The sequence below is a fragment of the Toxorhynchites rutilus genome, chromosome 2 (genome assembly GCF_029784135.1).
Source record: "Toxorhynchites rutilus septentrionalis strain SRP chromosome 2, ASM2978413v1, whole genome shotgun sequence".
Lineage (NCBI taxonomy): Eukaryota > Metazoa > Arthropoda > Insecta > Diptera > Culicidae > Toxorhynchites > Toxorhynchites rutilus.
The window spans coordinates 158,700,250-158,723,985 of NC_073745.1; the positions used below are offsets into that span (position 1 = coordinate 158,700,250).

The 23,736-nt window shown below is 37.9% G+C and overlaps 3 protein-coding genes across 4 annotated transcripts; 2 read left to right on the forward strand and 1 right to left on the reverse strand.

Moving 5' to 3' along the window:
• Positions 1–12,226: 12,226 nt before the first annotated feature.
• On the forward strand, positions 12,227–12,865 carry LOC129769960 (turripeptide Pal9.2-like). The gene is made up of 3 exons (XM_055772500.1): positions 12,227–12,386; positions 12,447–12,632; positions 12,692–12,865. Exons 1-3 carry the CDS (start codon positions 12,359–12,361, stop codon positions 12,748–12,750), a joined length of 273 nt encoding a protein of 90 aa, XP_055628475.1. The 5' UTR covers positions 12,227–12,358; the 3' UTR covers positions 12,751–12,865.
• A 3,996-nt stretch (positions 12,866–16,861) lies between these two features.
• On the forward strand, positions 16,862–20,889 carry LOC129770801 (uncharacterized). The gene is made up of 2 exons (XM_055773891.1): positions 16,862–17,506; positions 17,564–20,889. Exons 1-2 carry the CDS (start codon positions 17,233–17,235, stop codon positions 18,007–18,009), a joined length of 720 nt encoding a protein of 239 aa, XP_055629866.1. The 5' UTR covers positions 16,862–17,232; the 3' UTR covers positions 18,010–20,889.
• LOC129770800 (uncharacterized) lies at positions 18,806–21,111 on the reverse strand. 2 transcript variants are annotated; one of them, XM_055773889.1, is made up of 4 exons: positions 20,773–21,111; positions 20,379–20,475; positions 19,881–20,089; positions 18,806–19,821 (listed from the first exon to the last, which is right to left on the reverse strand). In XM_055773889.1, exon 4 carries the CDS (start codon positions 19,762–19,764, stop codon positions 18,853–18,855), a length of 912 nt encoding a protein of 303 aa, XP_055629864.1. In that variant the 5' UTR covers positions 19,765–19,821; positions 19,881–20,089; positions 20,379–20,475; positions 20,773–21,111; the 3' UTR covers positions 18,806–18,852. The 2 variants fall into 2 exon arrangements, with proteins under 2 accessions (XP_055629864.1, XP_055629863.1); XM_055773888.1 differs by having other exon boundaries at positions 20,147–20,475.
• Between the last annotated feature and the right edge of the window lie 2,625 nt (positions 21,112–23,736).

The following is a 23,736-nucleotide window of genomic DNA, read 5'->3' on the forward strand; positions in this document are numbered from 1 at the left end:
TTTGGTTTTCGCGAATTTATGTGAAAAAGAAGGGATGATTTTGTAGAATTTCATTCTTATCCAGTTCATCCATAACTCTCGCAAGTGTAAATGCAAAAATGGCGTATCCAAGCAGCTGGGATATATATATATATATATATATATATATATATATATATATATATATATATATATATATATATATATATATATATATATATATATATAAATATATATATATATATATATATATATATATATATATATATATATATATATATATATATATATATATATATATAACAGCTGGGAATAAATATTGTTTATATACAGTAAGTTGCATTTAATGCGACGTTTGGATTATTGGCCAGACCTGTAATGCTTAATTGGACATACACTACACTGAGAGAAATAATTAGTAAATATAACGAATTTTTTGGTAAATACTACCAATCTATAGTCATTTTCGACCGCACTAATAAACACATATGTCAAGCAGAACCATGATTCGGAAGCCCAATATCGGCTACATTTTCTCGCCGAAAATGCACGTATCAGAATTATATCCTTATTATACCTCCGTATTGCCTTATGGGAACAATGAAAATGGTTAATACGCGCTTTTCTCACCAATTTTCAGATATGACAATATCCAAGCTTAGTAATGTTATCGAGTAAAATATACTAATCTCTGGTAGGGATGCGGGTTTGTTGACAATATGTACAAAAAATTTGTACATTCTACTAATTTTGCATTACCAAATGTATTTAGTAGTTTTCGACCGAGGATTTTTCTAAGGGTATACAACTCACATCGTCAATGTTCAATTACAAGCCAAAATCGCCTCCAAAGCGACACTGAGTGCCTCGGCATGTCGTATAAAATTTAAATTACTGTATTATATTGTTGTTTATGTTCGCATCATAAGCAATGAACACACATTTATCTTCCACTTGCAACAGTATTCACGATGATTGGATGGATGAATATACGACTTATACATGCATCTAGTGCGACTATTGTCATGCGTATATACGATTTACTACAGACAACCAAAAAACTAATGGCGGAAAACGTTCTTGATGATTATAATAATTATTATAGATTTTTGTAAATACATGTATGTTTGGAATATTACGTTAAAAATTATTTTTAAGTCCGAATATTTCCGGTTTCAAGAAAAGTGTTTAACTTTCACGTTGCTTTTTTTTTATTTTTAACTTTTAAGAACGGAAGATTATCTGTTTGCCGATCTTTTGCGTTCTGATAAACATAGCGACAAAAATAAACTAGTTCAACTTCGTCATTCAATTGCACTTAACTCAAAACTGTAAACATGAGATTATGAACTTGACAAACCAAGCTGCCAAGTATGCTAACCCACCAAACATTAAATCGTATATAGAGCATCGAATATCTGATATTTTGGGTGATATATGATGCACCCAAATAGCATATACAGTAAGTTACCTCTAATCCTCGACATACCGAGTCACTACTCAGTGTCGCATTAGAGTTGATTGGTCTGTAATTGGACATTCACGATGATAGTGGTACAATGTCTACATCTGGTGGCTACTTTCAATCTGGGGCCATACTTTGGGTACCAAACTTGATGTTTACAAAATATCCAATTAGAGATGAAAATGTCCAATTATTTGTGTCCCATTACAGGTCCGTCCAGTTAACTTAATGTCGAATTAGAGGTTACTTACTGTACAATTATTAGGCAATACCTAATCAAGGCGCCTAGAAGTATATCCTAAGGTGGGCCAACTTGCTAAAACCACTCTTCAGCCATCTTGGAAGTCTACTGTATTTTGTTTGTAAACAAAACACAATACGCTAGTGCTGAAGCTCACTCCTGATCAGTCTGTCTCTTTCACGCTGCAAGCAAATAATTCCCCTTCTGCTTTCTTCCGTACTGTTTTCATATACCGCTCCCCTAACCAACATAGTGACGAAACGGCCTCACCTAGTACCATAGACCCGTCTTGTACCTAATAACATAATAAGTCTGTTGTCATACGAATATAAGTTCATCACTGCTATAAAAAAAATGGCGGAAAATATTAAAGTAAAATGTTCGGCCCGGGGAATCACCATTTTTGTATGTATATAGAACTTTTATAAACATTTATGTTTGTACAAATAGGAATTAATCAATTGAAATATGAAATATGATTTTAGGGCAATTGAAGCTCTTACATATGATACGAAAGAGTTACAATCGGATACGTCATTTCTGATTGTTTATTGTACTTTAGTGGAAATATCGCAAAATTTATATAGAAATGGTTGATTAATATTCAGTACTACATGTTTCAAGTAATCAATAACATGAAGTAAAAAATTTCATTCATATTTTAACAATGAATGACCGCTTAGAACGTAGGACTACGCAATCTTTTTTCTTTTTAAATTTGATGGTTTATCATTTCGAATATTATTTGCGAATACGTCGAAATTTAATAAATAACTCTTTAGTAAAAAGTTCCGGGACCCTGAGAAGGTTTAATGGCTTGCGTAGTTTTGTAGAATCATTTCGAGAAGCAACGATCATTTTTTGCCTTTGCGAGAACAATACACTAATTGGTCATATGTCGCAATTTGTTTCTTTATATCAATGCACGCATTGCACTGAATATTAACGAGAGGCATCTTCCGTGCATCGCCATCAAAGACGAATGAACTGTCTTAGTTTCAAGTGTCTATAATTCGAAAGAAAAAGAAGTGCATTGTCATTCAACAAGCATCAAACACGCGTCCAACAGATGCACACAGTTAGGCTAGGCGCAAATTGAGAAGCGTATAGCGCTCGTAAGCGAACGCGAGACTACCAACACGACTCATACGTGCCACAAACGTAGCGTGGTGGAGCGCATATTGAGTCGCAGTTTGGTGTAAATAACATGCCACTCGCATACAATGACTGATTAACACAGAGTTGCGCGATATATTTATTTACTAACACAATCACCCGACCAGTACAGCCATGCAGTGTTAAACCCACGGCGCTATATGATTGTTCACCAACACAACTACCACAACCGGCATGACCAGCACGAGAAACTGTGGTTCAGCCACAGCGTCGCGCGAGTCGTGTCTCACGAGCGCTCCACCATCTCGCGCCATCTGGCCAATTTGCGCCGCAACGCGCAACGAAAACAAGCAACACACAAAAAACCAAACACCAAACATGTTTAGAAGCGACCTATAATCATTTGCACTCTTCTCTTTTTTCGCCTTCTTTGCCATGACTCGGATGGTTGTGTTAATTGCAATGCCAGATGCACTTCAAGTGAAATATTCGCTAGCGTTCACAGCTCGAGGGGAAACTTTAAACACAAAACGAGCAGAATAAGCGACCTTTGTTGTTTCGGGCACAGAAAGATTCTGAGAATTTTCCTCAGAGGAGATGCAATACTTATACACTAGCGACCGCTTACTTGCTATGCAAGGGTGAAGTTTACTTCGCAAATTTTCTCTTCCCGCTATCCCCCTTCGTTGTTTCTGTTCTAGCGGCTGCATAAGATACCCGTTATTGACAGCTCTGTTCGGGAAAGTACACAAATGGACAGAACAAATGTATGGAAAAAAGGGAATGCTTCGAATTTTCATCACTTTAAACCATATACAGACTATGGGATTGTAATGTATAGCATATCAAACAAAAAAAATCTTAGAAAATTTCCAATTAGATTGGTATGCAAATCGTTTAAATCCGTTCGTAAAAAAATATGTATATCGCTTCCACGTTTGCATGTATGGGCTGGCAGGCGCATCATATACATGCAATTTATATTAATTATACTTGTATGTTTGTGAATATAATCCTCAAAATAAAATCATTACACTAAACCTTCGTTTCAAACAACTTATACAGTAACCAAATCACGCAATAAACATAAAGAATTGCTGGGAATCTCTTATCAATATTTGTTCAAATTCAAAAAGGTGCTTAACTCCAGTTTTGTTGACATCTTTTATGCATTCAATTAAATCGTACGATAAATCATATACAAACATAAACATTCCCACCTTTCATCCTTCATTAAACACCTCGTAGTAGAAATCTGTCAGTATAAATACACTCTCCAACGAAACATAGTGGAAAAAAATATATTCGTCGATGTAAACAAGCGGTGAAAAAGGAGACACTTTTCGACGAGTGATTTGTATGAAGTTCCACTGCCGTGATGATGGTGTAATAGCTGTTATCCATGGTTATTATGCGAAGAAAGAAATGAATAAATCACATCACTCATCACAGTGAATCCTGATTCTTACCTCCCCCTACTACTAACAACTATCCCTTCCTGGATAATCGCTAGGGAACCACGCTGTTGAGGCGACCATTCTGGCCTTCGGGCGGTGAATATCATACTAACTTTCCTTCCCTTCCCATTGTGACTGTAAGGACGAGGCCGATGTCGAAATTGACTATTCAAAGTAGAGATGAAACGGATATTCCGTAACTACCCGGTGATTCACGATCCGGCCGGATACTGGATATTAGGAAAAAAAATTCTTAGCATCAGATAAATTAAATCAATAGCGTATAAACATCATCCTCACGTAATCAAAAATGAAATGTGATTACTGACATGTTAGGAATGTTATTAAAATTAAATTATTATCAACTCATAACATAACATTAGTTTTATAACAGTACTCAAAATTAACCAGTGGTAAATTATGATAACCTAATAGTGAATTTCCAGTGATTGATGCTGACAACCGATTTTGCTTTTCTACGCACACCATGCCAGCTTCAGAGAACAGTTTTTCGCAGTAAATACTACAATAAGATGCTGAAATATAAATTCTAGCAAATTTCGACAGTTGCGAGTGTATGCTACTTAGAGTAACCACCAAACAAAAGGATCGTGGGGGTGATTCGCAATATTTTCACATAACAGTCGATTTTGTTAGCAACTGATTTTTTTACCTGATCGCGATATTGGCGATTATTTTGCTTCGCTATTTTTAGTCTGATTATTTCCACTTCGAGAACTCAAAAATGGTCCGGCTTGAACCTCGGGTCAAAAAGGTTGAAATCAAATAATTTTGATCATCTTCTATATCAGTGGTTTTCAACCTCTTTTGCTCGATTCCCCCCTTTGCGAACATTAAATCCAGTGCTTCACCCCTATCAATATTTTGTAAGAAAGTCTGTAGCATATCAGAAAAGTAATTTCAAGTTATATTCGCAACAAATTTGGGTTTATGCTTGTATCTGATTACAAAATAAAGTATATAAAGTTTTGCGAGTCAATATGTCAATATGTAATTTATGAGAACGTTATCGAAAAACACACTATCTCCACTATATCCACTCTGTTGCGGTGTTTTGTTCCCATCAGCAGCATTGTAGGAAATCCAGATTCACATAAATTCTACGCAAAAGACAACAACACTCGTAACGCATATCAGGATAAGAATCGATCATTTGTAGATCGATGAGTGTGTTCTGAAATGTTCTGCATCTTCTATCGTGTTATTCACCATCCTTTTGCCATCATCACTCGGTTGTATCACTGGTGGAGTGAACAAACAATACCCAACAATAAAAATCATTATCAAAGAATTTGCCGATATAATTTTCCAAACATATCCAAAATCAGCATGCAGCACATAGCCTAACGGAATCCTACGTCAACTATGTGATCGTATCTCGGACACAGCCCTCCTGCGAATTTTTTTTTCTTTCGAGATTAACATACAGGGATTTATTTTGTTTATTCATTACTATCAACAGGTCTGAACAAGAGTGCCCTAATGATACTTAATACTACAATATTGTTATTACCGTAATTTGTAACAGTTCGGCTGAAAAGTTTATAAGGTAACACAGTAAAACTATTTTTTTTTGCAAAATTCAATTTTATTATCATCGGTCTTAAATTTCTTGCCGACGAGCATTCTCTTCAGGTTTGCGAACAGAAAATAGTCGCTGGGGGCCAGATCTGGAGAATACGGTGGATGCGGAAGCAATTCATACATTTTTGCCATCGTTTTCATTGACTTGTTATTTTTTCATTTTTTTTTTCACAATAACAAAAGTTGCTTCACTCTCAATGCTGTAACTCACGAACCAATCGACCGATTGCTGTCAAATTTGACAGGTATTGAAAGATGGTGTTTTGTGATAGTCAAGTAGATTTCTGCAAGAAGCGCCATCTAGACGTCAACCTTATGAACTTTTTCAGCCGAACTGTTACGAGAGTGAGGGAGGCAGAGAAATGTATGAGAACGCGGACTATGGAGGCGTATGTTAAAATTGATCGAATGAAGAAGATCAGTACAAACGATTTTCACGGAAATCGGATCTGATATGAAAGTCGGCTTCGCTACATCTCTACGTAAGCTCAGCAAATCGAGTCCGATCAATTTACAACGATCCTCATAGCTTGGTAGATTCGAAGGATCACTTCAGGGCAATTTAGGTATGGCGAATAGGACGAATTTTTGCTGGATCGCCTCAATTCGATGGACACTATTTTGATAGTAGGGAGACCATACTATGCACACATATTCTAGAGAAGAACGCACAATAGAGAGCTTCAATACAGTGAGGGTCTTTGAATTGCTTGGTGACTCGAAAAATGAAACCTAAGATCCTAGATGCCTTGGTGATGATATACGAAATATGATCGTGGAACGTTAGCTTAGAATCTAGGTCACAACACGGTTCAAAGAGATGTTGCGTATTTTATACAAAAATGTTACAGGCAATCATTTCCGCGTGAACGATACGATTGAACACTTTAATTCGGATTTAAAACCATTCTATTTGTTTCGCACCATTCAGCGAAAATATCGAGTTCTAGCTGAAGAAATATCAGTCAATAGTGACGGCTCAAATGCACCCAAAAACATCATTCCCAAGAAAACATCCACGAATTATATTATGCAGCATCTTTCACAAACGGCAATAGAAAGTCCGAAATCTTTTGTGTTGGCGGCAACTATAGTTACAGTTAATCATATAGGTATAACATGGATTGTCTAGAAGTGCCATTCGCAACCGTTTCAATATCCATGCTAGCCGAGCAAAAAACAGAATAGTATTACATATGTTGCGAATTGGAACAGGCGACAAAAAGTGGATCCCAAACAATCCCAAATGGAATAAATCACTGACATCCATCAACATGGTCATAAGTAGGCTGACCAAACGTACTGCTTTTAACGGGACAGTACCGTTTTCCCGACTTTTTTTGATTGTCTTTTTATCAATTTGTACCGTATTTTCAGTATGAAAAGAAAAATAATCCTTTTTATTATCTTCTTTATATTAGGCTGTCAAAAAAGTCCTGCGGTATTTTTTTTTAATTTTCATTTGTTCATAAAATTAGTTACAATCATCTGTTTTAAGTCAAATATGCGCCGTTTTGTTCGATGACTTGTTCCCAACGAGATGCCAACTTCATAATACCCCTGTTATAGAAGCTCGCTTCCTTATTGCCAAAAAACTCGGATAACCAATTTTCACAGGCCTCTTTTGTGGCTAACTTCTGACTACCTAGCTCGTTCGCCATGGACAAAAACAGGTGGTAGTCACTTAGTGCAAGGTCCGGACTATACGGCGGATGCAAAAGAACCTCCCATCCGAGCTCCCGGAGCTTCTGGAGCGTCACCAAAGAAGTGTGTGGCCTGGCATTGTCCTGATGGAAGACAATGCGGCCTCTGTTCATCAAAGATGGCCTCTTCTTCATAAGTGCTACCTTCAAGCGGTCCAGTTGTTGGCAGGACAGGTCCGAATTGAGCGTTTGGCCATAGGGAAGCAGCTCATAATAGATTATTCCTTGACAATCCCACCAAACACACAGCAGAACCTTCCTGGCCGTTAATGAGGGCTTGGCCACCGTCTGAGCCGCTCCAGCGGGCTTCGACCACGACTGTTTGCGCTTCACGTTGTCGTAAGTGACCCACTTTTCATCGCCAGTCACCATCCGCTTCAGAAACGGGTCGATTTTGTTGCGATTCAGCAGCGATTCACATGCGTCGATACGGTCGAAGATGTTTTTTGCGTCAACGTGTGTGGCACCCATACATCGAGCTTCTTTGTGAATCCAAGCTTCTTCAAATGGTTAATAACGGTTTGATGACTTATCCCCAGCTCTTGGCCGATGCTAAGGCTGCTACTATGCCGGTCTTTCTCGGCTAATTCAGCGATTTTGTCGCAATTTTCGACGACAGGCCTTCCGGAGCGTGGCGCATCTTCGAAGACCTCTACACCAGAACGAAAACGTTGAAACCGTCGTTATGCGGTGGAAATGGAAACTGTATCGGGTCCATAGACTGCACAAATTTTATTGGCAGCTTGAGATGCATTTTTGCCTTTGTCATAGTAGTACTGTAAAATATGTCGGATTTTCTCTTTATTTTGCTCCATATTTGCAACACTATAACTCACGAACGACTTAACCAAACAAAACAAACAAAAAAAAGGACTATATTATAGCGCGCAAAAATACCTTTCCAACAAGCTATAGTATGACTCGATACAATGAATACAACTAGAACTACGCGCTTACAACGACACCTCGCGGAAATACCGCAGGACTTTTTTGACAGACTAATATATAAAAGAAGGATTTTCCCACATACGTGTAAAAGGCTGATTAGATCAGCACGGTCAATATATTTTTTTAAGTTTGTTTTCCAAATTAGAATGATAGAGTACTTTGGAAAATATTTGAGATGATTAGAAAAATTCGAAAAAAATGACTATGCATATCTTCTTTATATATGAAAGAGGGATTTTCCCACGAACGTGTAAAATATTATCACAGGAGAACGGCTGATCAGATCTGCGTCGTTTATATAGGTTTGGGGAAAAAGAAATGTCGTATTTCTGATCTAAATTTGACGCTCTATTTAACATACTTAAAATTATCCAATTTAAGTCAAATATGCGCCGTTTTGTTAGCAAACTTGTTGCCATTTAGAAGGCAACTTCATTATCCCCCTCTTATAAAAACCCCTCCTTATTTACAAAAAACTCAGACAGCCAGTTTTCGCAAGCCTCTTTTGAGGCCAACTTAGTATCACCAAGAGCGTTTTGCATGGACTGGAAGAGATGATAATCACTTGGAGCCAGGTCCGGACTATACGGTGGGTACATTAGGACATCCCATCCGAGCTCCCGTAGCTTCTGGCGGGTCATCAAAGATTTGTGAGGCCGAACGTTGTCCTGGTGGAAAACAACACCATTCCTTTTGATCATTTCTGGCCGTTTCTGGTCAATCGCCGGCTTCAAACGGTCAAGCTGCTCACAGTGAAGAACCGAGTTGATGGTCTGGCCATAGTTGAGCAGCTCACAGTGGATGATTCCCTTCCAGTCTCACCAAACACACAGTAAAATATTCCTGGCCGTCAATTTTTTTTTTTTTATTTTAACAACGGAGGCAGTTTCGAGAATTGGTCGTACTAGTGCACAATATACTGACTCCAAGCAGTATGGATCAATAAAATCCTTCGCAATCTTCGAGATAAATCCGAGCTGTCGGTTAGCCTTAGCAATAATTGAGATGTAATGAGCGTTAAACGTCAATTTTGGATCCAGCACGACTCCAAGGTCAGTAACTTTTTCAACCCTACCAAGCAAAGCACCGTCGATGCAGTAGTCAAACAGCAGCGGGGTTTTCGAACGATGGAACGTCATAACGGAGCACTCCGGGCTTGGCGATGGTTTGGGCCGACTCACCGCGCTTCGACCACGACTTTTTTCGCTTTAGGTTGTCATACGTGATCCACTTTGCATCACCAGTCTTCTTCAAAAATGGGTCGAGTTCGTTCCGTTTCAGCAGTGCATCGCAGGCGTTGATTCAGTCCAAAATATTTTTTTGCGTCAACTCGAGTGGCACCCATACATCCAGCTTTTTTGGAATGCAATCTTCTGCAAATGGTTCCAAACGGTTTTATGGTCTATACCCATTTCCTGGCCAATCGAGCAAGTGCTCACATGCCGGTCTACTTGGATGATTTCAACGATTTTATCCGTTTCCACGACGATTGGCCTACCACATTGGTATCATTACAGTATCGGGTCCATAAACGAATTTTTTCGGCCGTCTTCGTTGCAGTTTTACCTCGCAGGTAAAAATACGGCGAATTTCTTGCTTGGTGGACTCCATCTTCGACGCGCTGTAACTTGAGACTGAAAAGGACAATCACAACACTGTCAAAATAACGTTTGTAGCACAGATTGTCGTCTTTAAATAGCCGTATAGTATGACCCGATGCGATAAGTACAACACAAGATATGTTTAAGTGTTGCCATATATTGACAATATACGACTTTTTTTTCCCCTAACCCAATATATCGTTGAGTTTGTTTCCACCCAAATTAAAAAAATAGAATACTTTGGAATTATTTGGAGAATACCGGATGGGAAATTCTGGTTCGCCCGCTTCATAGCTGAGATCTTGCCCCTTCCGATTACCATTCGTTTCGATCGTTACATAACGCTTTGAACGGGATACGCTCAACTCCAGAACAAAACCAAGTATCAAAAGTTGGCTGGATTTATTATTGACTTCAGAAGATGAACGTTTCAATCGCGACGGATTCCGTAAATAGCCAGAAAGATAGTTCAGTTCAGTTCTTTGTTTTGAGGAGGCTTTAAACTTCGCAGTTCATTCGCCTCTCCAGAAAGATAGTAAAAAGTAGGGGCTAGTGATGACCATCCCGTTCAATGATGTATTAATTCATTTTATTATTCAGATAAATGTGTTTTTCTGCTTGAAAGACTAGATTAAAGTTCCAGACCCAATACTATGTCTTTTTGTTTTTGGTTCGTGTGTCCCGTTTTAAATCCAGAACTATTTGGTCAACCTAGTCATAAGACGAACTTTGAACTTAGTGGAATCAGCAGAGAGTGCTGTATTACGATCTGTGAAAAAAAAATGAAACTGTTACTGCAGAAGCCTACATCGCCAATTGGACAAATTGCTTGTGAATACCGTCGTAACAATTCCGCTGTGGAAAAGTATGCGCCATCGTCATCCCTAGGCTGAGTAATAAAGAGATGAGCTCAACTGGGCGATTGCAGATCAGCTTATAGCCGCTACTGCATGTTTCGAGGTGATATCCAAATAAATTATACGTACCAGTATGAAGATATTATCTCATATTAGTCTGAATGAACTGAATGTAGTAAACCTTATTCTGGCAGTCATGATGTTTCTTACCGTTATACTACTATCTGAAAGAAACCTCATTTTAAAACTATATGGTCTGGGAGTTGGATTCTTTCAATTTTTTCTGTTAGGCCGGGGACATAGGGAACTCAATGCGATGCGGGCGCAGGCTCGTTTGCGACAAAGCTCTTTCGTTTACGAATGCGAAAATGAAATGCAAACCGCCCGGACCTGACATAAGGTAAATGATTTTGGTTTGTCCAGTCGAAAATACGATCATGGTTTGTCCACTTTTTTGAATGCTCTAATTCAGCACGCCTTTGTCAAATCAGGTATTCGAATATTTCAAAACATATAAATAAAATTGTCTTTTTCATGATTTACAGTAGTTTTATTGTATATTTTTACGGAATCACATGTTTTAAAGGATTATAAAAAACACCATCTATTGGTGTCAATGCGCCCCTCATTCGAGCTAACTTTTAATCGATCACCAGATGATTATTTCGCACGTATTCAGACCTTTCCTGGGTTATAACATTTACAAATATAGTAAACATCATTCTTGCACACCGTTTGTATCTGATTTACATAGCTAAACCATTAAATTAACGCATTTTGATGAACTCAATTTTGATCATGAGTTGTCCAATTCATTAATGTTATTTTGTCCACATGATTTCTATGGCAACCGCTTTGCACGCTGCATTTGTTTATTGTATCCTTCGCGCATAGCAGAAATAAAGTTTCTCTATGTTGTGTGTGTTGAAGTGAACACTTTTAGAATGTTCTTGGGCAATATTTTGTAGAAAGCCTAAATTGTGAATAGTTCAATATGATGACAGTAAACTCAATCAATGATAAACGCTACATTTACTTGAGAGTTCGAATCTTTTCATTCAAAAATGGTGAATTCTAAAGCCGGAAAAATCGATTTGCATTTACTAGTTGCGTAAAAACACCCCAAATCGGACAAACAATTTTTTTTTTGTATGAAATACTATCTTAAACGCAGATATAAAAATGTACAATTGTTTTTATAAGTAGCGTACTTCACTTTTTCACTTAAACCAATTTATTGACGAAAACAGCTTCATGTACGGTACACGCTACTCTTCTCCGTTAAATCTGTGTGACTTAAATCAGTTTTGCGCTGATTCCCTCTCATCATAGACGTATTCAAATTACTTGTCCTAAATTGTACACGGGGAATCACTTTTGGAAAAGATGCGATTCACAGCCATCTTGCTCGCAGGTACTGAAGTCGATACATTAGTGCAAATTGGAATAAATATTGCCATAATTCTTTTTGTAGCATTGCTGATGATTGCAGTCGTTTTGGCATTGCCAGCTAAAGAGAAACCAGCGAAGAAAGCATGTGCCAGATCTTGTACATTCGATTACACCCCCGTTTGCGGAGGTGTCAAGGACAGCAAAGACAAACCCATCTCCTTCGGAAACACTTGCGTTCTTGAGAACTACAATTGCGAAAATCAGAAAAGTATATGAATATGACCATTATCATTGCAGGTGAACACATTTTCATGCTTTTGCTTTCAGGTTTGGTTGTATTATCTCAAGGCGAATGTCCTGGGGGTGGTGGCGTGAGATTACAGTGAGGAATATATACAACAAACTTTCACTGGAATTGACACTCGTGACCGGTTTTTTCATATGACCTGTTCAATGTAACAATAAAGAACACAATTGCAATAAAAGAATTTATTATTCAAACTTTTGTTTTTCGTCGGTATATGGACTGCAGGCTAGTAAGTAAGTCGATGGGCATAAGAATGGGTCAAAAAAGGAAATTTTCGAACTTTTTGTTGAATAAGTATCGTAAATTAGAGTAAAACGCAATTCTGATTACGTAGATATGTTCTCTAATGATGAACTTACGAGTGTTCAGGGAATTGTTGAATAATATTAATTTTTCACTGGACTGCGATTAAAGTACGCTACACATACAGCGTCACCGTCGCCGTCCCGTCAACTCTTGGACTTATTTTGCAGACGTCAAAGTTGCCGGAGATTGGGTATGTGAATGCTACCATACGATTTCCATGGGAGAATATTTTACATTTCATTCCTTTACGTTGACTTCACGGTGGTGGGACGTTGTATGTGTAGCGCAATTAACACGTTAAGCCCAGCGTCGGTCCCTAGGGGCTGACATTGAGCTTTTCGGTAGGAAAGTGCTGACTGACTGGGACTGACGGTTACAAAATAATAAAATAAAAATATATACGGTTTGTTTTAGGATGTTTTACGAAATGTAAATACTTTCTAATCGAATTGCTGACAATTTCTACCAATACAATAAGAATCTATGGGAACTGGGACCGATACTGATATTGTGCAAACGCTCTTGATGCGCGCTGAATGGAAAGCACAGCTAGAAAAAATCGGGGCTTAGCGTGTTAAATGAAAGTAGATCCAATCTCACTCCTTAGAGGGGGTGACAATGGGTCAAAGTAGTGAATATTACTTTCTTTTAAAAATTATGTTTAGAAGTCAATTTCTTGATAAATTCAAGATAATTTGACAACATGTGTGGGGCTTAGAATGAAAGGGGTGTAAGTGATTTGATCGATTTCTCTACACCGACTCTCTCTTTTGGTCATAACTTAGCTGCAAATACATTCCCAGCTGTATTCGACAATGTGGAAGATAAGTCAGAACCTCATCTATCGGATTCTATAGCAAACTTAAATTGGGACGTTTTAGCAATTGAGTTATTAACTGAAGAAAAAGTTGATGAAGAGAAATCGATCAAGTCACTTACACCCCTTGCATTCTAAGTCCCTCATGTAAGTGTCTTGAATGATTATTTGAGTTACGAAAATAGTGTCAATCCACCTAGAAGTGCGATGGAAATGTTTATATACGAAGATTTTTCTCAAATCTGCCGCCGACGATCGAACTTCTTTAGTTATTTTCGTCTCGCTCATGAGGTGAGATCCCCATGGCCTAGTGATTAGCGTGGCGGTCGCCAAGCTTGCACTGGTTCAGGTTAACAATGTCAAGGGTATGATGAGAGGAGCAAATGGCCATTGCCAGTCTCCAAGAAAAGCTACAAAAACCCGGAAACAGCGAATTGACGCCGCTATAAGCGTCTTTGCCTAGTCTATGTGGTACTCGGGATGTAAAACAGCAGTATCACGATAATCCTCCTGCGAGATCTTTCTCTCGTCTCTATCTGAGGAATTCCCCAAAACTGTCCTCATTTTTTCTGGTGACCTCGGAACATGTGAGATGCTCTTTAGTAGTGACTTCACAGTAATCTGATAAATGCCCCAAATTGCTCTTTTGATTGTCCTTAAGGGTGGGTTTAGACCAGTGATATATTCATGTGAAGAAATATGATGAGATTTATAGAAATCGCATCAACCGTTTACACTAGCGTGAACTTCTATAATGAATGTATTCATATTTTCGGTGAATTTATTCACCTGAAGTAGAACTGCATCCAACTTTAGTGATTTCTCACCAGTGAGAAATTCACAAGCGTTTACATATGCTGAATTTATTCAAGTTATATATACCTCGAATAAGTGTATCATATTTATTCTCACCCGTTTACATCTATTTTCACGTGAATATATCCATCCATCATAATGTAAACCCGCCATAAGGCTTTCAACAATCCTGGAAAATGTGGCTTCTGCAAAGTTGTCGCTAATGGGCACCTTACACGATCAACCGGATTGACAATAAGTGTCTTCAATATCGTGACAGCTAGGCTTTCAACATCTGATCTAACCTCAATCAATATTTTTCCACCTTACACGGTCAATATCGCCCTCAACCCGAGACAACGAATATCCGCGATGGCTAGTGGCGACATTTGAGATCCAAACTATTCTCTATCAGATTAGAAGGCTAAAAGGCAATTTTCAATTGGTAAAATTTGAATGAAAATATCTACTTGGTATTATTTAATTAGTTGAAGCGCGTAGTCCTAACTTTAACTTAACCTATTTCCCCTGAATTTTCAGATATTCCTACTAAAATGTATTATTATAATATAACGTCAATTTCAGACATAATTTTTGTATGGGATTTTCTCACCACTTGCAGAAAAAAAGTGATTTGCATTCACATAGAATACTAATTTGATTCGTAAAAGTTAATTTTCATTCATAATTTACACTTTAGAATTCGGTTTTTCTTCTCAAAAATACATCATAATACTCGTTTCACAAATACAGACTGTTCCTTTCCGTTTCAGAGATGCCAGATTATTTTAGTTTGCGAAAATATATGCAAGTTATTTTATCTGCAAGCAAATGTTTTTATTCCATAAATGAGACTATGACAGTAGAACCCCGATTATCCGCGAGCGGGTGATCCGCCCTGCGGATTATTCGTGACTGCGAGTTCCATAGTAAATCAATAGGACTTTCCGGAATTTGTTAGTGAGTGGTAGGCCCATGCTCTTTTGTTGTGGTCATGGCTTTTACATTATTTAGCCACTGATGTACACGACCTTATAGATGGATAGTTGATTGATTTCTGTATTGATAGAACATAGTTTTTATGTTGAAACATCTCTTTTCGTGTTTGCGTTTTTTTGTCCTTTAATGGGTCATCCGCGATTTTCGTTAATCGCGGTGAGTTTGCCCGACTATTCCGCGGATAATCGGGATTCTACTGTAGCTTGAATTAACAGATCTTCTCATTCTCCAAATTTTATAGCGGAGTGTGAAGAAACACACAACCCGCTCACTAGCGCAAAGAATGACCGAGTTCAACGTTAAAAAATTCCTAAAACGTTGTTAAGTTTCATCCACTCTCTCACCATCACATTGTCAGTTTACTTTGAAGTTTTGATTTGTATCGTGAAAAGTACCGTATTTTGCTATTCAAAGTATCGGTTTTCCAAACCAAAAGCTTCCATTTATGAATCCTACAATTTCAGTAGTTTATAAATTTTAATTGCAATCGCAAAAAAGACTAACAAAAATTAAATGTGCGCTTGCATATCTGGCAACTCAGTCTGGAAGTCCGTGAGATAAAACGTCAACATCATGCATCCATATGAAATGCCACGATATTGATGCTCGAAAATCAGAAAATCCGGATTTCTGCGTCGTCGGCCATGTTCAGCTGTCATTATGATCTCAAATGTCATCATATTGTCAATAAAGTTGACCGTGTAAGGTCCGCTTAAGGAAACGTTTTTCTCCTTATACGTGCGAAGAATTTGCCTACAATTCCACCTCCAGGTCCGAATAAAGCCACGTCTAGGGGCAGTGTAATAAGTGTTGAATTTGGAGAATTGCTACTAATTTGACTGTACTGATGTGTTTTTGCATGTACATTGCAACTTTGTTGTATATGTTCAATTTTATGCTTGATACATGTGGGGGTGAGCTCAGCGTGAATAAGAGAATAATTCGAAAATGTTGAAATTCCAACGGAAAAACTTGTTTTATATTCAAAATCAGCAATGGCTCATCTGGCAAGACCAGCCGTATGGCACGATTATCGCTATCTCACTCTATCTACCGTCACCACCTATCTCACTATCTCTCTCTATCTCTGCTGAAAAAGTTCATCATCCACATCACGATATGTCAGATGGTGGTAAATTCAGGGGTACGACTAAAACGTCAAATCCCTCATATTGCCAGTGTACCCAATATTGCTGCGGTTTACTGACATTTTGGTTCAATCAATTCGCGTTGACAGTGCGACGGTAGTGCCTCCTGGTGTTGGCAGGTGCTGGCTTCTCATTAGGGGGCAAAACATAAACAAACCGCCATCGAAAATATACAAATTTGATACAGTGATTACTCATTGTAATTCTTTGATTGTGTCGTCTGCTGGTTTTAGGAATCTTTAAACAGCTTTCAAACAGCATATTACGGTGAATAACGAATATTTTGGCCTCATTCAGCGTTTGTAGGAGGCAGAAAAAATAGGCGCATCTGGAGGACTGAGATTTTAGGGTAATTTCTTTAATAAAATTATGAATGAAACTTGAAAAGAAATGAAGTGCTGTTATATTAAACAGTTCTGTCAATTCATTGTCTTTAATAATAAAGCGAAAAACATTACGATACAATTCATTTGCAGTGCAGTGCTTCGTGGAGAAAATGGCCGAGTGGAAGCAAAGTGAACCTTGCAACGAGCCTTGTGATGAAAATATCGGGATTCAATCTATAACACCGCATTCTAGTAAAGTGGTTTGTATAGTTCCTGGATGTCGTACACGGAATGGCCAAGGATATTCATTCCACAACTTTCCCCCGAAGGCGGATAGAAAATGGTATAAGGTTTGGTTGACAAAATTGCGACTGAATTATGAGCCATCTCCGTCGTCGAAAGCTTGCAGCTTACATTTTAGCATTACAAACTTTGTTGTTCCTAGTAAGTAGTGTTTTTCTGTTGCATTCTAAAATACTAATGTCTAATATTTTATTCTAGCTGCGAGAAGGCTTACTGAACGGATGATTTTAAAAAGAACAGCCATACCAGACATCAACTTACCTAAACCAATTTGTAACACATTGAGAGAAATAGCAGCTAAAAATCGCGCAGAACGAGCAGCCAGGCGGAATGAATTTAAACCAGATCTGAATCATTATATGGAGGACAGCCAAATGTCGATCTGTGATGATACTGAGGACGCAATAGATATTATTACAGCACCGGACTTTGAGCAAGCAGCTGTTATTACATCACCGGACTTTGTGCAAGCAGCTGTTATTACATCACCGTACTTTGTGGAAGCAGCTGTTCAGGTGGACACGCTTGATTTGGATAAACTTTTTATCGGTCGTCGTAGAACTATGTCTGTCCACTTTAACCGATTCGGAGTTGAACTCCTGGACAGGGTTAGCTTTCCTCAAAATGTTGGATACCATCGTTGAGGGCTTATGTTCGTTGGCCGCGTATAAGAAGCGATCGCACTCTACCGTTCCTGTAGAAGAGGAAGTGCTTGTAGTGTTTGTGAAAATGAAAACGAATATATCGTTCTCTTGCATGAGTGCTCTGTTTATCTTACATTACCAGACTATTTCTCAGGTGTTTTACCGGACAGTTCCATTGTTGAAGATGATGTGCACTCCATTAGTACCATGGCCAACACAAGAAGAAGTTAATCGCAATATGCCACACTATTTCCGACCATATTATACTGACGTTATCGCTGTACTCGATTGCACTGAAATGCCAATTAAAAAACCAAAATGTCTCCACTGCAGGATCAACGCATATTCGCATTATAAAGGACGTGAGACTGCGAAGTACTTGATTGCAGTTACTCCAGGAGGAACAATATGCTATATAAGTCATGGATATGGCGGGAAGGCTTCGGATAAGCAAATAGTTACTGCGGAAAAATTGCTCGAAAAATTTAAAATTGGTGAAGCAGTGATGACCGATAAAGGTTTCAGCATAGATACTGAATGTAAAGCCCTCGGAGTGAAGTTTGTGCGACCACCATTTCTAACGGCTCCTCGATATCAGCTGAGTACAATGGATGCTCGTGTAAATGTTTCTATAGCCGCGTCAAGAGTACATGTGGAACGAGCTATACAACGCATAAAATTTTTCGAAATATTCAACAACAAAATCGATACACGTTTTCTTCCTATATTGGATGATTTAATATACATTGCCTGTGGAATTGTCAATATTTCGAAGCCAATTCTGTCAAACGAACGATTTTAGAATTAGAATTTTTTTATTAATAATACTTTAGAATACATATATTAAACAGACGAATATAGATATTTCAAAAAAACATTAAAATAAACCTCCTTCAGCACTGCTACCATCGTTCTAACATAATCTGGATCGAATTGAACTTTCTGAACATAGCATTTATCATCATATTCTGAATAGATTATAAAATCTGCTACTCTACATTTTGTTATGAACATAGTTAGTTGCAACTGTGCGTAATATTGATGATTTTTTTTCAAAACATTTAATCTTGTAAAATAGGGAAGAAAATCAATTAAATCACTCAATGATTTATTTTCCCCTTCTTTTGGACACTTAATTTCTATTATTCTCCCTTCGTTTATAACAATTCCGTCAGGAGAACATCCCAGCCATGAAATATGTGGGGGTATTACGAAACCACAACTCCAAACGTTTTTTCTGTAGTCTCGCTCATATGCTGCTATGGCTTTTGATTCGCATCGGATCCCATGTACGATTGCTGGTGTTGAAAGATGTTTCGGTGTCACCATACTCAGGATTTTACTTTTCCAATTTTTGTTCTTGTCGGGTTGATTTGTGTAGTATGTATACACAGAGTATGCACTGGATGAAGTGATGCGCCGGCTTCGTTCTTTTTTCCATTGCGATGATACTCTTTGTTCTATAGTTCTTGTACATATTTTCAAAGACTCGTATTCCGATACTTTCACATTAATTTCGAAATGAAGTTGCAGATCCTTTTCTAACGGACCTATAAATTCCATTATTTCACGATCGATCATCGTGAAGTTATCAGGATGAAACGATCTTCTCAGGAAGGATTTAAGTAGACTGCAAGTCATATTTTCTTCAATAGAAATTAACGAATCAATGGATTCTGTAGAATGACTTTGCACATCTATATCGAGAAGTGTATTCAGAACATCAGATTCATCATTTTTGAACATCAGATTCATCAATATTTTTCATTTCTCGTCCTTTCTTTTCGTATGCCAGACCGCTTTCAGGGAATCCTAATAATTAATAATTAAAATTTTATTTTAAAAAATCGATCAATAAATTGGAAGCAAACCTTTCACGAAAAGCTGAAGAATGTTGGTACCCTCATCGTGAGTCAAACCCGCCGGCGAGGCAGCTTCAGTCGTATCTTTTGTATTCGTCATTTTTTTGCAGAATGCGGTCAATGATGTTGTCTTGTACATATCGTCAGCAACTTTTTCTGCAATTTTACCCCACTTTTGTTGCAAATCTGTTACTGTAAGCAATGGAACTGAAGGGAACCTAAAAATAGAAAAATTGATTTTTGCCATTTGTATTCAAGAAAATCACAAAAAACACATTAGAAGATGTTTCTAAACGGCCATTATGTGTTTGCATTTTCCCATTCCAGCTTTGCACGAACACTGAAAAGACCACTTTTCAAAGGAAGGTCTGGTGCGGATGGAAATTTTGTGTGGATCAGCTCTAGGTGATGATGACTTCAAACAAGTCGCAAATATGGTAAAGCCGTCCTCGTGCACGGTTTGAACTCCGACAAGAAGCAAGTGGTTAGCTTGAAACACCCGTTCACCTTCGACTATCAACCTGCTTCCTCCTCCGACGTATTGAAAAATATCGGCAAGCTGCAAATTTACCGCCATCATCGAAGAGTTTATCGCATTGGATGCCTGTTTAAGAAAGAAATATTAAAGGTTTTCATTAGCTTTTCATTGCATTAGAAATATTCCGGAACTATTTTTTGTTCAAATCGCACTAAAGTAACTAAAGATTTTTACCACAGATTCAGGAAGAAACCTCGAAACATCGATTTTCATTCATAATTTTGATTCGAAACGAGAGATGAAATTCCAATTCGCATATCATACTAGTTTTTGAATATTAATTATGGACGAACAATACAAGTACGATTTGCACGAATGGTGAAAAAAGATTATGCATATGGTATATGATATTTTCTTACTCACCATTTTTGCAGAAAGCTATAGAATCTCAAGATAACTTTGAACAAAAATTATAGTTTTTCTCACTGCGTTTGTTTACGTTTCACAACCCTAATTTGAAATGTCAAACTCAATGCCGTCAACGCGGATTACAACTCGGTGCGGTTATATAGTCGAATAGTGGCTAACTTTAAACTCCATGTTAAATGTGAACACCTCCATGTGAAACCGGAATATGAAAATCGCTCATGCAGTTAGAATAAAGCAGCGCATTTTTAGATTTCAATCCTCGTAAATGATATGTTGATAAACAAATGACGCCATATTGATTTTGATTTTGGGTAGCCTATATTCAATTGATGTCTAACCCCTGGGTACATTGGTAATTCGCGATAGTGTCGACGTCTGGTGGCGACTTCACATTAGGGCCATAATTTGTGTCCCAAACTCGTTAGTGTAATCTCTATCAGATTAGAAGACACGAAGCCGGTTTTTAAATTTTAAAATTTGGATGAAAATTTTCACATCATGTTATTTAATTACTTGAAACACGTATTTCTGACTTTCATTCAACCATATGGCTATACAATTCCAAAATTGTTGCTGAACTTTTTAATTATAATATAAAATTGTCTTCATAAACAATTTTCGTATGAGACTTTTTCACCAACTGCAAACAAAAATGTTTTTAATTCAAATAGAATACTAATTTGATATGGAAAAGCTAATTTTCATACATAATTTTAATTTTGAAAACGTTCATTCCGACTGAAAATCTGCTATTCGTTGACGCTCCCCTAAACTAGTAATCGAAGCACAATGCCGCCAACGCGGATCGCTGTTTAAAGAAAATAAATACTTTTGACGTTTGAGATGTTGGCACCAAAAACATGGCGGGTGTCATACAGCTGGGCAAGACCCAAAAGAATCATTGGTACTTTCGTATTAGCGTCACCGGAGCCGAAATACAATAGATAGCAACTTTATTGTACACACTGGCACTCAGATATCTTTTGTATTATTACTGCCTTGTTGTGTGTAGTGTTTTGTCATTTTTTATTGTTACGAAAAAGCGATTTTATGATTTGCGGTATTAAGGTATGAACGCCACAGGAGCGCAATTTTCATTATGTTTTTTTTTCGTAATGAAATTTACTCTGAAAGCAACGTAATGGGGTCGTAGTCTCCATCAATCGAGGATAAGGAACAGAGGCGGCCCTAAGCCGCCGAGGTGACGCAATCCGAGAGGGCCGTTGACTCGACTGAAATATAAATGATATATTTCAAAGCAAAACATAACCGGGCAAACGTATGCCGTCCGGACCTAACTAAAGGATCGTCTCTTATGTTTCAAACTAACCAGGTAATCGATGGAACACAGGTTTGTTTGTGAAAGGCCGCCGCTTCCGATGGCGGGTCGGCGGTCGACTCGGATTGCGTCAACTCGGCGGCTTAGAGCCGCCTCTGTTTTTTATCCTTGATTGATGGAGACTACGTCCTCGTTGACCTCAGAATAAATTTGATTAAGAGAAACGAATTCATAATGAAAATTGCGCTCCGGTGGCGTTTATACTTAAATACCCCAAATCCTAAATACGCATTTTCGTGGCACTAGAAAATGACAAAACACTGCATACAACAAGGCAAAAACAATACAAATAATATTTGAATGCCAGTGCGAACAATAAAAATGCTATCTATTGTATTTCGGCTCCAGTGACGCTAATACGAAAGTACCGAATCATTCTATCCAATATTTAACATTATAGTAGTCCTGTATAATCTTGGGCATAAGATTTTTTGGGATGTTGTGCCTATCTACACCTGATGAATTGTTAAATAATAATTATTTGTACTACAACTAACTATTATGCATTGGAAATAGTGAGAATATGTATCTTATTAAACGGCTCACAGCTTTTGAAAATATTCGTAATATTTATCAAGATATTGGTAATAGTAACTTTCTCCGTTTATGACCCAATCTCACCCCCATTGACGGTACGTTAAACATTTTTATATGATGAATAATAATTCCTATTATAAAAAAGGAATTGATGTATTACATCAATGGCATTGTTCTCCAATGAACAAACGATGGAAGACAGACCTGAATAACTAGTTTTGGTGCGAAAGCACGCTTCTCATTCATATTATGTAAATATTCAAATTGTTACGTGTTTCGTTTTGAAGGACCAAACGAACGGAACAAACAATTAGTACAACGATTATGTGTTTCGAGTTGTTCGGTCATAGGAAGCTCAGGACTGCGTAGAGAGGAGCAAACGAGTTGTCTGAGTCAGACTTCACACTTATGGTTCAATTCATACTTTCGTGATCTAATTCGTCATAACTTAATTGGATCAGAATGTGTTTCGTTTGTTTGTTATAGTCGCTAAAATCAACTCCACCGAACGACATGAATTCTAGAAGTAGCGCTGAATGCACTTGACCAGACACCACATCACATATTACATGGTGTAAGGATTAAAGGGTGTGTCACATCAAATTGCATCACGGAAAAAACGCTGTAGAAATTTAATTTTTAGGAATTATATCATCAGCTTTCGCTTATAATCAGATAAGAGTGTATAGATCACGTTGGCCATGCTTCACTGTCAATTTTTCGTAAATTTGGAAAAATGTCGTCGAACGAAAAAGAGCGTCGTGAATTAATCCTGTGCACTCATTTCGAGAATTCGGAGTTGTCACATCGGGACATCGGTAAGATGCTGGGAATCGTCCAATCCACGGTCAGCAGAGTACTAAAACGATACTTCGAGAACCTAACCATCGACCGGAAGGTGAAGAACGGTAAAAATGGATGCTCCGTCAGTGAAAAAGATCACAAGCGCGTAGTTAAGCAGTTTAGACGTGATCCGAGAAGTTCGGTCCGGAATGTCGCCAATAAGCTGAATTTGTCAAGTTCATTTGTCCAGCGGACCAAGCAGCGGGAGGTCCTGCGTACATACAAGGTTCAGAAGGCTC

Coding starts and splice junctions, on each gene's coding strand:
- LOC129770801 (XM_055773891.1), top strand. CDS start 17,233: ATGGCCGAGTGGAAGCAAAGTGAACCTTGCAACGAGCCTTGTGATGAA. Junction 17,507..17,563: donor TACAAACTTTGTTGTTCCTA/GTAAGTAGTGTT, acceptor ATTTTATTCTAG/CTGCGAGAAGGCTTACTGAA.
- LOC129769960 (XM_055772500.1), top strand. CDS start 12,359: ATGCGATTCACAGCCATCTTGCTCGCAG. Junction 12,387..12,446: donor CACAGCCATCTTGCTCGCAG/GTACTGAAGTCG, acceptor TTCTTTTTGTAG/CATTGCTGATGATTGCAGTC. Junction 12,633..12,691: donor CAATTGCGAAAATCAGAAAA/GTATATGAATAT, acceptor TTTTGCTTTCAG/GTTTGGTTGTATTATCTCAA.
- LOC129770800 (XM_055773889.1), bottom strand. CDS start 19,764: ATGAATCTGATGTTCAAAAATGATGAATCTGATGTTCTGAATACACTT.